General features: G+C 42.0%; 1 protein-coding gene across 6 annotated transcripts in view; it reads left to right on the top strand.

Annotated features, from left to right (window-relative positions):
- Nucleotides 1–18497, top strand: part of LOC141752062 (AT-rich interactive domain-containing protein 1B-like) — a 235278-nt gene that overhangs the window by 76047 nt on the left and 140734 nt on the right. For 5 of the 6 annotated variants that reach the window (XM_074609864.1, XM_074609863.1, XM_074609859.1 and 2 more), the window contains one exon: nucleotides 7521–7697. In XM_074609864.1, coding sequence (XP_074465965.1) covers nucleotides 7521–7697 — 177 coding nt within the window. The remainder of the gene's footprint in view (nucleotides 1–7520; nucleotides 7698–18497) is intronic. The other variant, XM_074609860.1, reaches the window with a different exon arrangement.

Genomic DNA, 18497 nt, shown 5'->3' with positions numbered 1-18497 from the left:
CCTCCAGTGATGCTGCGATTAACTCATGATAATACTATTTTAAAAGACTAGTTGTCCATCAGTTAGGCACAGTAACTAAGCCTTACAGTTCTATGTCCTTATATTCCTCTATACTGGCCCTCAGGTACCTTACATAAGTAATGTGGGACCATTGTAGAAGAAGACTTATTTTCCATTTGCAATAAAATGCTGAAGAAAAATGACTGCCATTGGGACAAACACACGTAACGTACTACAACAACAGAATCTTGATCAATATCTATCTTGTATGATTAAGTCCAAGTAATAAAAGACGTGTTTAGCTTGGTGCCAAGTTACCTAATGAAACTTGGACGGGATTATATATAAAAATGTCATCTTGAATCGATGACATTGGGCTTTTAGTGTAATGTATGCTAATGTTAGCAAAGCAGGTATACGGTATTACAGCATCCATCAGTTTCTGTGCAGGATATAAATATAATATAGTGCTAACGGTGTATTCTATCATTTATTTCCGTCAGCGTGCCGTCACTGCGGGGATGTTGGATTGTTTGTTAGTATTATTATTATTATTAAGTGTCTGTTTGTGCATTTCCATCTGTATAGATCAGGGTCAGGTGTCAAACAGCAATGGGTTTTCTCAGTCCAGCCCTGACACTACGGACACCAGAGCCGTGTAATTAAATATACTCAAACATGTCAGTGTGCATACAAACTCTGCTTTATTTTTGAGTTTGCTGTCAATATTGTACCACAGTGCGTTGCACAAAGGAAATTGAGGTGCTGCTCAGTCCGTAAAAAAAAATGAAATGAAAATTTTGACTCTAGGAACACCTCAGAAAACAGACAAACAAAAAATACATCTTTGGAAAAACATTTTTTTGTTTCCTCTTCATCACGTTCAAATGACAGTGACATTACAAAGTTACAGTTTGAGTGACGTCTGACAGCAGTTGTCTCGTACTGCATCATTTCAAGTTAAACAAAGATGGCAAAGTATGTTGATTGTTATACATATACTGTAGATGTGTAACTTCTGAAACAGTGTACTATGAAATTTAAAGATAGTGCATGTAGTGTACTGCATACTTTTAGTATGCAGTATGGAATTGGGACATGGAACAGGCAATTTCACTGATTAGCTCCTTCTTTCTGGTTGGAGACATGCTGGTTAGTGAAATCACTGGTGTAATAACACCTGATGTAACTGGAAACAGTTGGTGTGGGCCAAATCCATGTAGTAATTGTATATGTTATATACTATATAACAGTCTTTATAGTATACTGTTAAAAAAAAATCAATATGCTTTACTGTTTTATACCAACATGAATTATATAATACATGCACTGTTGGACGTCAATCAAGCTATGTTTGTGTACAATATACATTATTTAGTGACATTTTTAAGTTTTGACCAATTTGTTGCTGCATTAAAAATGTTTACAATTGAATTGTAATTCCTGTTAATTTTGAAGATCTCTAGGGTACGATTTTATTATTTCAATACATTTCAGTAAATGTATATCTTTGTATTTATTTGTTACATCTTGTTACAAAGTTAGGAAAGCAATATCTAAGTCAAGCCTGATCCAGCCACTTTCACACAGTGAGGCATGCAGTTTCTTAATCAAACATTGGTATCAGATCTTTACTAGGTATTGGCCGATACCCACAGCCCAGGTATTGCTATTGGTATCGGGACTGAAAAAGTCGGCTCGGCACAGCACACCTAAAAATAAAAGACAAACAACATTTTAAAAAAAATTATGATTTTATTTTTTTAATTACGTTTTTTTTCATAATAAAATATATTTTTTATTTTCTAAGTTGTGTCCCTTTTCAGCTTTAACCTGCTTAGTATTAGCAAGTAGCCATCAGAACTCAATCTCCTGCTGCTGTTCTATCCCAGCTCGTTAATGGTAATTCATTAATTACATTCACCTGGTGCTCCTGGTGCCAATCTTAGCAGTGGGATCTATATTATCAAATCTACTTGTCTGTCTGTCTGTCTCTGCCTCTCCCATATGTTCCTCAAATGATGTGAGTATAAAAGAACTTAAAGCTCCGCCGAAGCTCTTTCACGTTTTCTTCCTCATTCGTCTTCATCATTTCACATTACCCCCATCCATCCTCTAAGACTCCTTCCTTCCTTCCTTCCTTCCTTCCTTCCTTCCTCCCTTCCTCCGCTTCTCTTTTACACTTGTCCATGTCGCCCCTTTCTCTCCACATATCTCTCTGTCTGCATCACGTCTGTATCTGTCTCCCTCTGACTTTATCATGTGAAACATCGCTTTATCCATCCCTTTAAGTATCTCAGTCTGCAACACCCCTCGTCTATCTCCCCTCCGCCTATCTCTCCATCTCTGTCTCTCTAAACATTTTCCTTTGCCACCATCGCTGGATTGCTTCACATGTCTGTATCATGCTTTATGTTGCTTTCTCCTTTCCGTTTGGACTCTTTGTCAGCTCATCTGACTCTTTATTACTTGTAACCCTTTCATCTTTTTATTTCAATCTTGGCACTTCGGTGGTGGCCTACTAGCATGATAGCATGCTAATGCTGGTGTGTGCCTGTCATGCCTGTCAGTGTGTGTATGTGTATGTGTGTGTGTCTTCAGGGGTCGGGGTGGTGGCTCTGCTTAGCTCTCTGGTTGGCTGAGCCCATCTGTCACTCAAAACGGGCGACCTGCGGGTCCCGGTTGCCAGCCAGCCGTATCGCCACTTCGACAGAATTATGAAAATTCCTGTCTATTGCTCATTGGCCCAATTGAATTACAAGCAGTGCCGTGTTCCGTGCAAGGTTTTTAAACGGCTGATTTAAGGCACACACACACACACACACATGCGCACTACTGCCATGGATGAGGGTTAGCGTGGCTATTTATTCCCCTCCATTTGCAGAGCAGGAAGATATTGTCTGCCTTTGCATATGACTCTTGTTTTGATAGATTTTTGATTGAGTTCTTCTCGGTGTTTGTGTCTTTGTATCTTAATATGCCGCCAAGGCTTTTGTTTTCATCACACTGTTTCTGCAGTTTATGGTGAATTATTTGCTTCGCAGGACGTCTATTCAGCGTCATTTCTCCCTACAGCATTTCACATCTGTTGTCATTTCATTACAGACATTTATTTGACACTGTGTGCCTGCCAAGACACTCTGGATAAATCACACTGTTATTTTGTCTGCTTCCACACACCTGAGTGGAAGAAAAAGGCAGAAAATGGTCTTATTTTCTACTTCCAGCAGTTATTTTTATTGGTATAAGCAACAGCACAGCACAGTCTGTTTATCACTAAGCATATTTTCAGTCAAAGAGAATCAGGTTTCAGTGAGCTGGTGTGTACTCAGTAGGTACAGTACATTCATACAGTCGCCCCCAGCGATCAAACAGAAGCTGCATTTGAATGACTCTTTCTTCCCTCCCAAAGCCACGGTGACAGGTTGCTACTTGTTAGACCTCCAGTCTGCCTGCTGTCTCTGTTCCTATTTGACTGACTGACTGGCGATATTTCTGCCTCTTTTTTTCGTTTGTCTTCATGTCTGTCTCTTCTGCTTGCTTACCTGATTGCCTGTCTACCTGCTTGCATATCTGTCAGTATCTGTTCTTGAATACGCTGAAAATGGACTTTCTTTAAAGGTCCCCTAAAAAGGTTTTCTCTTTGTAAAGTAGTTACAGACAGCTTGAAAAGGAGCTAGATGTCAACAATAAGGAGAAATATATATAAATTATAGCTCAGTAACCACAGTACAATAACCAACTTTGGCCATGGTAACGACTTCCCCATGTCATAGAAGTGTTTAAACAAGGAATCTGCTGGGAAGACCCAATCAAGAGACAAGTGATCATCATAGTTACAGTTTACAAACAATGATGATGTATGTAAGTGTACACGCGCAGTTTGGCAACAGAAGTGCGGCGGAGTGCAATAGCTTGTCAAGCTACGCAAGGGCATTAACCACCAAAGACCGCGAATGCAACCTAAACAAATTGGTTTTCCAGATCCTTGTGCTATCAGTGAGTGGGTAGAAGACATTAGCAAGAGGCCCAATATTCAGTGGCTCAATATATATACATGTATTTTGTGGAGAAACCTGGCATGTAACGTTATACCAGCGAGAAATTACGAGCATACATGTCACCAGATGCTTACAACTACGTTATTTGTGATCATGTACAGAACATCAAATACCATGACAGACTCAGAGTTTTGAGTTTATTGAGTTTTGAAATGACTGCTGCAATCACGACTATTTTTGATCATGTCCTCAGTCCAGTGGTATTCAACACGTTTGGTTTAACGAGTGATCATGTTAATTGGTGATTCTCAGCCGAATGCGTCGTGGTTGCTCATAGTGACGCAAAACAAAGCCTATATACTACCTAATACTTATCTGTGTTTATTATCGACGCCAACCAGTTACTACGAGCAACCCCCACACATTCCGCTGAAAGTCACCAGTTAACATTGCCACTTGTTAAGCTGAAACAGTGAAATGGTTATCATCCTGTTGGAATTCTGTAGAACTTGAGTCCGCTGTTGGAATATCGATTCTCATAACTGAACACACAACAAGCAGACATTTTGATGGTGGTAATCATTTCAATTCACTGTTTAAAGCTTGCAAACTTGTCTGGATGGCTTGGGCAAAATGCCACTTTCGTTGCCAACATGCACGCGCATATTTTTGATGACGTCGGCTGTAAAAGGAAAGAAAAGTTAATTTAAAAAGCACACATACTTTAGGATTGAAGAAATAAATCATTGGACGGAACCTGCAAAAATCTAAAATGAATAAATAAATGACATTATAATTCAATAAATATGACATTAAATGAACAAGAAATTGAATGCATGAACAAATGAATAAAGTATTAATTTTTTTATTTTGGCAGGTTTCGTCCTCCATAGTTATCGTGACAGGCCTAATTGCAATTAGTTGAAAAGGTATGGACCCAGTAAATTTGCACACAAGTTGTCCTAGATGTAGCAAGAGTTCTTGAATTTTACAAATTTGAAAATCCAGAAAATAAGAATCACATAGCATGACATTATACTATAAGCTCTACAAGTTTATTTTTACCCATCCAGTCAGTCATGGGACACTTTATCCTGAAGCAAAGAGAGACAGCAGACGTAACATTGGTGTGTTGAAGCTTTCTTGTTCCAGCGCGCTTGCTAGCTGTGTCCCAGGTGTATTTTTACATATAAAATCTCAGCAACTCAAACTGGCAGTTTTAAAGACAACAGAAACCAGTGTAGTTTATTATTTATTCATTAGCTTTTCATGCTTTCTAACAAGGTTATTTATAGCACCAAGAGGATTCTTCGGTGGCACAAACCTAAAGAGCCATTCTCTGTTGACCCTTTTGTGTGCGTGTTGTCTTCCTCTCTGCCTACGTCTGTCTATCTATTCCTCTTGTCTATCTGTCACTGTCTGCCCATATCTGTCTGTCTGCCTGTCATTGTGTTCGACTGAGAAAGGAACCCACCCACGGTTGTCTGGTCTCGATCTCCATGGCGACCTAATCCTCGCCAATCCCAGAACAGTAGTGTTCCAGTTGAAACCCAGTGTGTTACACCAGCCTGTCATCACTGATCACAGGATAGAGTTGCTTCTGTTTTGTCAGGGTGGCTTTGATCCACATCTAATGACGTTGGTGTGTGTTGTGTGTGAGAAAGAGAGAGAGAGAGAGAGAGAGAGAGAGAGCATTTGTTTGTCTTTCTTACTTTAACAAATCCCCACATAATATACAGACATCTTCAATTCATGTGAATTCATTTGAGTACACTGGTATGAGAGTATGTCTGTAAGTGTGTGTGTTTGTGTGTGCGTGTGTGTGTGCGTGCGTGTCTGCGTGCGTTGTGAGTGTGCGTGCGTGTGTGTTGCCCCGGCCGGCAGTAATGAATCCAGTGGTGCTGTTGGCATGAGCAGGGCCATGCTATTAACCTCTCTGCCAGCTAGACTGATCTCGCCCTGTCTGTCTGTCTCATCGGCCTAATGACACTCTCACACACTCTGAACACACACACACACACACACACACACACACACACACACACACACACACACACACACACACACACACATACACACATAGACCTGTCCTTTCTAATCAAATTTCCATTGAAGTGAAAAGTATTCTACATTGTCCAATCATCTCTATTCAGAGAGTCAAAAAGCTTCTGCCGGCATAGAGAGAAGATTTCTTTTTTAGCACCCACTCAAAGGAAGTTACTCTTCAAAACTGTTTCAAACGTATTAATCTCCACTTGCCCTCTGCAGCCAGATCAGATTTCACTGTATTTTACACCAGTTTCAACAGCGCTTTTATGACTGGGTTTCCTCACTCATAACAGTCACTGTAAAACCACAACTCTGGATGTGTGCGCTCTTTACTTTTGATCTGACAAGGCCGTAGCGTAGTAGTTCCGTCACGTCGGAGTCCCCTATAATACCGTCATTTGAGATATAAATCAGTCTGAGTTTGTGAGAGTTTTACTTTGCCAAGCCTGCCAAGGAAGATTTAAAGGGACATTTCAAAGTTTAGAACTCGGGGCAAAAGCTGGAAGTGGACTAGCTTTGCACACGCCCCAAATTACAGCCTGTGTGCTTGTTTAATGAGTTTGTGGCGGCACTCTTGGTCGTCACCGAATAAAAAAAGCAACATGACATGACGGGGGAAAAAATATGACATGAAAAGTGCTGTCAAACTGCTTCACCAGTGGTCGTAAACGTTGTTTAATTGTCTGTGCTTGGCTTTGTGTGTGTGTGTGTGTGTGTGTGCGTGCGTGTGTGTGCGAATGAAAAAAACCCAGCCTCCATAGGAAATCCTTAGAGGAGCGAGGAGCACCTGGCGCTGTCTGTAGTCATAACAAACGACAAGGAGGGATTTAGACTGTATTGGTGCCAGCTTGTTACACGCACTCCCTGTTCACATTCTCCCTCATAACCGCCGTGTAATGCAGCATCGGCACTTGGCATGGCTTCGCCCTCGCGAGTTAGTTTTTTAACTGCGCCGCTCTGGAATGCCCCGGCTCATCCATGTGTCCCTCATTAGGGTTACGGCCAGGGACGGGCCAGCGATAATATCCAACACACCTCATCCCATCTGTGAGCTGACCGAGACGGAGATAATGTAGAGAGGAGGATGCATTTGGCAAGCCAGAGGACATAAAGTTAGAGGTTTCTGCAGCGAGAGTTCATTAGGCAGAGGACTGCTGGGAGACGGTTGTCAGCCTGGTCCGAGCTAAATTAAAAGCGTTACGATCAGATGAATTGGGGAATGGATAGAGGCCAGTTTTAGTGTAGGGATGTTTTTGTTTTTATTTTCCTGTCATTCCAAAAGGACTTTAGGTTAGATGGCTTTTATGTGATTGACTATTATAGTACGTCACCCGGCACCTACTGTGATGCCTACTAATCGCACCTAACAGCCAATCTTCATTACTTTTAGTTTAAAGTGAACGTTTTGCTTCAACCTCAGCCTTGACCTTAATGTCTCCCCTCTAACCGTTTTGTGATTGGTTGTTTCAGCAGGTGGCGCCATATGGCCAGCAGGGGATGGGGGGCTACAGCCAACAGCAGCAGCAGCAGCAGCAGCAGCAGGCGGGGCAGCAGGGAACCCCTCCGTACTTCAGCCCCCCTCAGCAGACCCCCCCTCCGGGCCCGACCCAGAGCCCCTACCTGCAACCTCGACCACCGCCACAACAGGTACTAACGCACACGCGTATAAACTCATCACACACAGACCCGGACACCCACTGTGCTGTTTCCTGTGTGGAAAAAAAATTGGCCAAGACATTCAGCCTAAGTCCCCTTTACATGTCGTGAGCAAAAAATGGGAATGATTACTATAACTCAATAAATAAATATGAATAAATATATCGGTTACACATAGATGCGCAGATGTCGCTTATCAGATGTAACATCGAGAATAAAATTTGATGTATCAGCAGGAAAGGGATTTCATCCAAATCTTTTTCCATGGGTTGTATTTTAATATTTTAGTGGTGCTGAGATTGGAGAGATTATTTTAAGGGATAGACTGTGTGTGTGTGCGCGTGTATGTTCGTGTGTAAACAATAATGTGGTGTGTCGGTGGTCCAACATGCCTGGTGTATTGGTCGCATTATTCCCCTCGCATTATTCATGAGAGGTATTTTAGGTAAATCTCACTCTGTGTTTATTTTCATATTCTCTTAGCTCACAAACACATTTACAGAAACAGCAAGTTCATAGATTGGCCAGTCATACTGTCGTGTATAAACACATATTGCACATTTTCTATGCACACAAACCCGCCTGTGCAAACCCAATCCTCAGTACAACAAAAGGCCTGTTCCACAGATTTGGATTGAGACTTGTCCTGCCAAGTTTCAGCATGATGTTCTGTAGAAGTTTTCCATCGGGAAGCCGGGTTCAAGCAGTTGTTTTTGAGTTGAGTGAAGGCTGGCCATGTGTTTCCCATCCACCCCGCTGCCAGAGGGATCTATCAGCCTGCGTGGAGTGACTCTGGCTAACAGCCCTGCCCTGGATCAGAACAGAGCAGAACAAAATTGAGAACAATACAAGACGGGAGAGATTACAACAGAACTGGACAGGAAGGGAAAGATCAGACTAAGCAGGGAGGGAAAGGGGAAGACCGGACGAAGCAGAACGGGAAAACACAGATGAGTGAAGTCAGGATGCCCTGAGCCATTCTGCAAGATCAGCATCAGGGCTGATAAAGGCATGTTTTAATTCATCAATAGTGGCTATATAAGTCCAGATCCAATCTCTGTTTGTTTTTTGAAAAAAAGAAGGCAATTCTTAATTGCAGTACCCAAAAGTACTGTATATAAAATAGATAGATGTAGCACCACCTGAGCCATACACTGAAATGCTTCTTACACATTAATGCATCAACAGTTTAACACTGAAAGTTATTATTGGTACTCATTTTCTTTCTAATTCTTGCTTTACCTAAAGATGCTAAATTACAAAGTCAGAGCAAATCTACGATTGAGGCATTGCCTCCACACAGCTCTCAACATGGTGACGGCTGAGCCGGAGGCTAGCAGCTAACAGTGCTAACGACACTATCAGTGCAAATAACAGCAACAGTGTTGACAGAGCTAACAGTTTTAACCTAAGGGGGTACCGAAGGGTGGGTGCTACGCTTCCGTGACGACACTGTGGGTCGTTATCAGCTGTAACCTTCGTATGAGCGCAGTGCAGAGCTAGCCAGTGTGGAACACACACTGGGACTCACATGCACTAACATGCACTCATGGCCGGACCGGCTACGTAAACAAAGCACAGAGAAGCTTGGATTACAACACGAAGTGGGAGAGCGACTTCATTCTCTGCTCAGGACGACATTAATTCACGATATCTTTACATGGCAAATAGTTTTTTGCTGCTATATTAATGCTCTGGATTTTGAATTTAGCACCTTTAAAGTAAAAATTGTAGGCAGGACTTTAACATGTAGTGGAGTGATTGCTACTTTTATACACATGAATGATTTGTGCCTCTCCCGCTACAGAGCAGAATGATCACACAACAAGAGCGAGCCGTTTTAATGAAGATATCCACATTGACAGCTCATCCCTACAGAACAGAACTGTATAGAATACATCAAACACAGCACAGATCAGGATACTCAAAGAACCATTTCCTCTGCAATTATTTCTCATTTTAATTTAATTTAATTTAGTTCTAGAATTTAAAGGCACATTCATGCAAAGACGAACAGGTTTTTTTTGTTTTTTTTTTAAAGCATTCCTTTTTTTGGCCCAGACACCGTACTGCGCCATTAGTAGTTCACAAATGTGAATAGACTTATTTAGCATCTGCACTAGTTGATGCCATTTGGCAGTGGTGTAGTCGTATCTGTCTGGGTAGTTATACTGTGATTTACTGAGATGTAGTTAAACCTTCCTTTAGACAGCCTTGAATATTGAGCACACCAAGACAAATAGCCAAGCAAAAAGCCATTGTGAACACAAAAGAAGGTTGTCAAAAAAGGAAATCGTTAGTCTTAGCATAGTAATTTTCATACTGAGTGAACATTTTAGCCAGCATGCCTTTTGTCTCACACTGAAAAAAGCACTTACTCTTGTTTCCTCACTTAACATGCTCACACACACGGACCGTGCAGCCTACTGAACAAACATTATTCACTCTAACTAGGAGAGACTGAGATCCATGGCCACGTTGACATTTTGTGACAGTAATGGTGTGTTTTCATCATCACTGATGATGTGGCGGCAATTGACCCTCGCTGACATTTACACACCAGGTAGTTCTGCCCAAGCACTCTGATTGGCCGAAACCACGTTTCACCTGTGCTGATAGGTCCCATATTGGTTGCTATGCCAACTGCTGTGGTGACCACAGAGCTGGATTCCCTTTGTTTTTTCGGCATGCACGATAGTTTAAGGGGAAATGGATTCAATCGGCACACACTGCATAAAAGCCACAATACCTTCAGCATCAATGTTGCATCCCGCTGTCTTTACCTTTAACCAAGAAATTCTTCCTATGTGTTCGAGCTATGGAGTATTATATGTCCCAGCAACACAGCAGGCATTCCTGTCTGCTCGCCATCAAACTGTAGACCAACTAAATCCACTCTTTCTGTCGACTAATAAGCTCCCATACTTTTACATTTACATTACATTTTGGCTCGGTTTGGGAAGCTTGCTTTAACAAGAAACCCAGCTATTAATGGACATGTACAGTTAAAGTACCATCTTTCCATCTAGCAGTCTAATCCCACTGAAATTTAACAAGGTAGATATACAGACTATGTGTAAATGGAAATGTATAGTCGGTAATGGGCTAGATTTCTTCATACAGAGGTGGGTTCTTGGCATATACATCAGTGTACTTTGCACACAGCTACACCAAATCCATCTTGTGTAACAAATGCACAATCCAGTTCCAAGCACTCACTTTATTTCAGCAGTTTATGTTCAAGTAATGACTGAAAATACACAATATCATTATATTGATCATTAAAAAACATGACATTTTACACATAACAAAAACAAGCCTGTGCGGTGACATTAAGACAAAGTTAATTGTCCATCGATTGAGTGAGTGAGAGAGGAATTTAGAGCGGGAAAGAATACCAGAAAATACCAGAATACATCATTTAAATAACAAAGAAACTAGGTCCTTGTCTTTGAATTTGGATCCAAGAGTAAACATGTTTGGAAATTGAACTTACACGGTGCGGTTTTCTAATAAATAGAAGATTTGGTGTGCTTTCAGCTCAGCGTTTTATATTACTTAAATTTTTCTCTTCTGAGTGAGTGTGTGTCTTTCTATCAGTTTTTGTATAAGTGTGCCTGCGTGTGTCTGTGTGTACACTAATCAGCCGAGTGTGCTGCAGCAATTCTGAGCTGTGAAAAGGTCAAACGGTGACCTTTGTCTGTGATTCTGGGCTGAAATGAGACATGATGTGAACCGCACGGAACGGATTACGCGCACACACACATACACACAATTCCAAGCGCACACCAGATTAGGATGTCATTGTGGTTTTGACCCCTGTTTTTTGACCCTGCATTACTCTGAGAAATCCAAGCTGAAAAGTTCTTTATTTTGTTCTTCCGGCGCTCTCCGCAGTTCCTTTCCCCCCACTCCACTCCCATTAACCCTAGCCAGAGGACATCCTCCAGCTGATGGAACCATTCCAGCTGCCTTTGACACAGAATTTGCTCCCCAACCAACAGCTATTAGCTGGTTTTGTAACAAATCGAAGTGAAAATGCCGTCTTTCTTTGAGTCTATTGCACTGCTGTGACCTCATCTGATTGCGAGGAGCAGAGCAGGCTAAAAAGACATTTCTAAGACATCAAGGCTGATACGAAAAAATAAAAAAAATATAATATTGCATCAGGGAAGAAGTAGGTTTTGAAAAAAAAAAAATGTGGGTGGTTTGCTGCTGGTTTTTGAGTGTCTGTGGGTGTTTGAGAACACCAGATATTTTGAAATTGATGATTGTGAGTTATAGTACTCAGAAACACTGTGACATATACTTTACAGTAATTGATTGAGAAGGCTTTTTGACCTCATACACTGTTATTTGTATACTAGCATGTCATTTTCCACCAAATGCTGTTGAATCAAGGCTCAATACTGTAAAAATGCAACAGAAAATGATTTCTGCTTTGTGAAAGGAATATTTAAAAGCCATGTAATAGGGGCCCCCTTTTTGGAAGTATATTTTAACAGACCCTATAAATATCATGACCCTAATGTTTTTGGTCTGATTGTTGGCTTCAATTACAGCGTGAGACAAATCTCTTAAAAGCAGAAAAGCGGTCTTCCTTTTCCCGGCCATATTGCACTTGACGCATAACAGATGAAGCGCCTGATATTTTGTTACTGTCTAATACTTTCTACCTCATAAAAACGGAAATGAGAGAGCTGTAATTTCAAGAATTTGGAGATTATTTTTTATGGCGTGTTTGTTTTATTGGGTAGTATACACTGGAGTGTGACCGGATGGACTGAGGGGATAGACAGAAAGGAGGTGAAATGCAACTGGCCAGCCGCCAGATTTAAACTCACAGGCTGGGTCCCACCAATAAAGGTCAATTTAATCTAAGATTAGTTCTAATCAGAGTTTAGCAAAGATAGATTTAAAATTAGTAAATCCAGAATGAAATTGAGCAGAGCTCTGTTGCACAATTAAAAACTAATCCAAGTTTAAACCGAAATTAAAGGTGCTCTATACAATATCCAGGGCATTAGCCTAATATAGGACCAACAGATATTTGCAATGTAAAGATATAGAGGAGTAATGTCTACATGAGCAGAGAATGAAGTCGCCCTCGCTCTGTGTGTGTTGTTATCTGAGCTTCTTCTATCTTTGTTTACTTAGCCGGACCGGACGCGTTAGCTTTTAGTGCATGTTCGTGCATATGAGCGTGCCCCATTGGCTTGCTCATGGCCTCTGCACTGCTACTTGGAGGTTGCACATTCGGCGGTTGCGTTAATTTTCGGCTGCTATATACATGTATTCCTTAATGAAAACGAGTCTGTCGCTTAACGTTCTTCGAAAACTTGATTATTTTGCTCAATCCATCTCAAAAAGGCAGCTATTTTCAAAGTTAAACCTCCTCTAGTTTAAGTTTAAAGTGGATCACATTTTAAATTGGAGTTTAAAGTTTTGGTGCAAAAGAATTCAATTTAATCCAGTAAAAGCTAAACTGAGAGATTTAAATTGAATCTTTCTTAATTTTAAGATAGTTTTAAAGTTTGGTACAACATGACTTAAAGTGGAACCATGATTTAATCAGGGTTTAAAAATGAATCCTTGTTGGTGCAACCCAGCCATAATGTTGTCAGAACATGGTACTGGCTTTGATCAGCTACTCCACAGAGAACACACTATTTAATTTTTCACCAAGAAACAGTGTGTTAGATTTATGTTTAGAAAAGTAATTACATGTAACAGAATATGTCCTGCCTTGTTTTAGTATAATATTAACTGTACGGTGATTAAGCCACTGAGTGGTATATTTCGGTGTATGGTAGAGTTGTCGGAATTCGACTGCTGGTCTTTGAAGAAGGAAGTCATTCCCTGTGACATTTACTCCCCGTAGTAAAACCTTCCTATCCACTCTCGTCTGTGAAACTGATCCCACCGGTCGTTTCCTCTATTGGCCTTAACTATTTCCTCTTCCTGTCTGAGAGTAGGCCCTGGGGAGCGGTGCTGTGGCGTAGAGGAGCTCTCGGCTGATTGGAGGAGACAAGCTCACTTTACAGGGACCTACATGGAAGGAAGCTGATTCATTGGTTTAGATTAGCGATGCTCATGAGCGCAACATCACATGTCCACCATGTGGTGTAAACTAAAAAAAACTAGGGTGAATACTATTTTACTGTTATTTTGAAAAGACAGTAACTGCTGCATGCGTGCCCTCCACTGACAAAATAAAATGTTCAGACCACTAAAATTTTAAGTTTTTGCTTTTCTTAAGCAAAGAAAAACAGTTTTCAAACATTTTAATGGATTCATTTAGATATTTTCCAAAGTAAAAGTCCCAAGAAGTGTATGATTCAACTTTTTCCCATGGTTTAGCATTAAAAAAAGTTAACACAAATCATAATAAATTGTATTATTGAATCGCAATACTTAAAATCCCAATACATATTGCATCGGCACCAAAATATCGTGATAGTATTGAATTGGGAGATAGGTGTATCATCCAAGCCCTAGTGCTCACATGCTGGCACATCACCTGGCTCCTTTACCTTTCACTACTTCCACTGTGTCATTTCCTATTTCCTGTCTGTCACCCCTCCGCCCCCAACCGGCTGAAGCAGCAGGCCCTTTTCCCCCACCCTCCGCCACCCCCGCTTTTAATCACACCAGGTTAATTAAAAGGCCGTCGAGCCTTTCTGCGGCCTGGCTTTATTACCCCCTCGCTGTATACTTGCTCTGCTGCCTCAATCACCGCGACTGCACCTCAATGCACACACACACACACTCTCTCTCTCACGAGGAAACGGTAGCTCACCTTGGCGACGAGGTGGAGGGAAGTTGAGGGGACAAGACGGGAGGAAATGAGAGGAAGGAAGGGGTGTGTGTGTGAAGTGAGAGTGAGGAAGGAAAGGTGTGTGTGTGTCGAGGGGGCACTGCGGGTGGGTGGGTGGGGCGCCCAAAGTTCAATGTCATTAATTGGTCACCATTTGAATATTAAGTGAAGAACTCTGTTAATTAACAGGATAATAAAAGTACTGCTCGCTGGAAGGGGGTGGGCAGAAAGAGGGAGGGAGGGAGCGAGGGATGGAGGGAGGACAGGCTGTGGAAATGGAGGGCATATGGTGAGAGAGGAGGAGGTAGAGAGAGAGAGAGGCTGGGTGCGGGGTGATAAGAGGGAGAGAGAGACGTCCATGGGTAAAGGTCTGGCAGTGGTAATTTGCGGAGAGCCGCGTTAATTGTCATAACCTTTTAAATGGCAGAGTTTATCGGAGTCCTCTAAATGTCCCCGCGTATCGCCAAGGCAACCCTGGGCCTGCCGCACTCCAATTGGCCGCCGCTGACAAGCACTTAAGCTTGATGAGTTTTCAGGCAAAAACTAAATGATAAAATTGAAAAAAAAAAAATCCCCTCTCTCTGTATATATGTATATGCTGTATATGTCAGCTAGGTTTAGTGTGTATGAGCGTGTGTCTGCATGTGTTTGAGACTATGTTTTTAATTTAGTGTTTTTTTTTTTACCTCCACATTGACTGACACTTGCTAATTGCTCGACTAGAATCCGCCACTGTTTTGTTTTTTTTCTTCTTCTTTTTCTTCTTTTTTTCCCTTTTTTGATTTATGTTTGTTTTTGTACAGCCGAGCTGCAATTCAAATGCAAATGAACGAGAACGCGAGAGGTGTTTTTGGAACGGTTAGGACAATCATAATGGCTCAGGAAAAAAAAGGGGGCCGGTAGTTAGCGGCACAGCACCCTAGGGGCCTAATTTAGCTGCCATTTGTTAGGAAATGCCGCTACATTTGTTCCTGGATACAGACTTCACAGACAGAGAAAGAAAGAGAAAACAGCAAAAAAAAAAAAATTTCACAGTCAAAGTCGAGCTCGCCAACACACCGCCATTGTTCCTCCGTGCTTTAGCAAAAGTCATGTGGGTGTACACCAGTTTGGGTGGATGTCCTCTTTAACTGCGAGCCAAAGCAATTGAAGTGAATGGGCGGATGGGGGTGGTGGTGACGGGGACTTGCGAAGAGTGTGTGAAGTGAAGATGGTACAAAGACTGGCTCTTATTTGATTAGCCTGTGTAGAGGAATGAGAATGAAAGCCCTGGCAACGGCATCTGCAGCTAACACTGTCAGCTACGTCTGACATCATCCCTAAGGGACGGCCTGCACACATACCAGTGGGTGTTTGTCTGTGCGTGTGCGTTCCTTTCTGTGTCTGCATGTGTGTGTTTCTGTTTATATGGGCAGGAGTGAATGCTTGCTTGTGGCTGTGTGAGGCTGTGTGAGAGTGTGTGTGTCCTGTGTCGGAGCTCTGGTCCTCTTCTTGTAGTCTCTTTGTGCTAAAGGTCAGGGGGATTGCTGCGATAGAATCCAATCTGAAGGACACAGCACTAGAACAGGCCCTGCTACAAATGGACCTATTAAGATAGGCTGGACACACACACACTCGCATACCTCATACGGATATACTGTAGGCATACACACACAGGCATCCTTGCATATGCACATACAGCAGCTGTTTTCCATTCTAATGGTCACCTCTCCTCTGATGATAATAATAGACTGCACCCTGGAATAAATGCCCATCGTTTACACGGCGTTCTAACCAACACACTTTTAAAAGGCAGTTGCAGGAGACGAAAGTAGGTCTGCTGCCCTATAATATATTTACCGCGTATCTGACATAATCAGAATGTAACTTCAATGTTTTCCAAATATTCTGAAATGGATCAAAAGATGTAAGTGTCAGGAAAACATGAGAGACAAGCGCATCACAACCAAATGTTGATTTGTCACATTTTTTCAGAACGCCGTGTAGCTCGGCTCTCGCTGCTGATTGTTGCTTTAATTACGGTTCAGTCAGTCTGATTGGTGTGAGCGTGTGTGCGTATCTGCAAGTCTGAACCAACGCGCGTCTGTGTGTGTGTGTGTGTGTGTGTGTGTGTGTGTGAACGCGGGGTGTTGAATATGGATGTGTGCCCCCCCCACCAGCACCACCAACACCACCACCACCGCCTCTCCTTGATGCATAGATGTTTTTTGTACATGTCTGTTAGTGTTTCTTCTTTAAAGGTTGGTCGTTTTTTTAGCAGCTCGGGCAAATGAAAATGATTTGAAAAATTAAAAATGCTGCCTTCAATGGTACCGGTAGAGAGCAGGGCATACACACACACACACACACACACATATATATATATATATAAATATATATATATAAATAAAAACATTCGGATACAGCAGGAAACACACTCCTTACCTCTGTCTGACCCTACCGTACAGTATATCTCAGCGGGTGTGTGTCAGTCCCAATGGACATCAGAGACTCGCTGTCCTTGGGGTAATGTGGAAGAGGGTGGTGGTCAAATGCACTGGGCTTCATGTTGTGTATGTCTGTGTGTGCATGTGTGTATAGTGAGGCAGTGTGTTTTTTTTTTTTGTGAAGGGGGGGGGTTATGGGCCTCTCTCTTAAAGATGCGCAATTAAGCTTAATTTTTAATGAATATTAATGGCATTAGCGTCAGATTTTGTCGAGATGTGCATCTGCCAAGGTGCAGGGGGAAAAGGGGGGTGACTAATTCATTTGGTAGTCATGAGGAGAACGGCTGGAGATGGGGGGGCGGGGGGGAATGAGAAAGATGGAGATGGGATGGAAAGGTAGGAGGGGATGGAGAGGGGGAAAGAGGGAGAGTGATGGATAAAATGAAAGAGATGGGGATGCGAGAAGTGTGGAGAAAGCAAGAGATTAATCAGGAAAGCGGATGGACAGAGAGGAAGAAGAGGAGAGAGAAGGAGGTGGAGTGATGCAGAGTGAGGGGGCAGTTAAGGCTGAGAGGAGAGAGTGGATGTTGAGGGGAGGTAGAAGCAAAGAGTAAATGTAATTAGGACAAAAGGTAGGAAAAGCACAGCCAACACAGAAAAGCAGAAGATGCTGAGAAATTCATTTGACCCCCTATAATAAAGCGAGAGCCGGCGTGTGACGAAAACACTGACATCCACACACAAAGTTTATAAAAGCGAGATCGCCCCAGAGCAGACAAAGGCGGTGGAAAAAAGGATTAAAAAGCAAGCATGTTAACATTTTCAAAAATAATGCTGAAGTATAGTTTGAAGTAACCCACATCTTTTTCTCGCTGTTTAAAAAAAAAAGGAAAAAAAAGGAGATGGAGACAGATGTCAGCCAAAATCAGCTTAACGTAATGGCTGTGAATTCTGCTCCCTCCTGCTGCTTTCTCTTATGTCAAGTGGTGGCATCAAATGTGCTCGCTGGCTGTCATGACAGTTTCACTGCTTGTTTTCCGAGGCAATCAAACTCATACAAGCAAAGCGAGGCAACATTTCACCTTGCTCCCTGCTTGAAAAATAGAGGTAGAAAGTGTACAGTGCAACCAACCAAAAAGGCTCAGTACAACATTCTTAAATTAGGTGTGAGCCAAAACAGAAAGGAATTGTCAAATTGGTTGTATGTCATGGTTGGAATTACTGTTTGGGGGCAGGATTGTGGCCTCGATTTTCCTTAAACTAAAGGACTAAATTGCTAGCTCCAGGAGGTATTGTTCCAAAGCACAACTTGACCTTTGACCTCTTCTGTTTCTCTTTAACAAACATCACACTGACACTGTGCAAGAGATTAAGTTACAAAGCGAACTGACTGCTTTTATACGTCTCATATTCCAGACAAACGTCGGCGCACGACATCGACACGTTTCTGCTTTCCGAACATTTCTCACTTACCGTTCCTGAGTGGCTGGGATTAACATGGTGCTGCAATATTGATTTGCGTCCGCATAAAGCCCTCTCCGGCTCTAT

Source organism: Sebastes fasciatus, chromosome 15, assembly GCF_043250625.1.
Source record: "Sebastes fasciatus isolate fSebFas1 chromosome 15, fSebFas1.pri, whole genome shotgun sequence".
NCBI lineage: Eukaryota > Metazoa > Chordata > Actinopteri > Perciformes > Sebastidae > Sebastes > Sebastes fasciatus.
The sequence above is the reverse complement of the archived record's forward strand: the minus strand, read 5'-3'. Positions and strand labels throughout refer to the sequence as shown.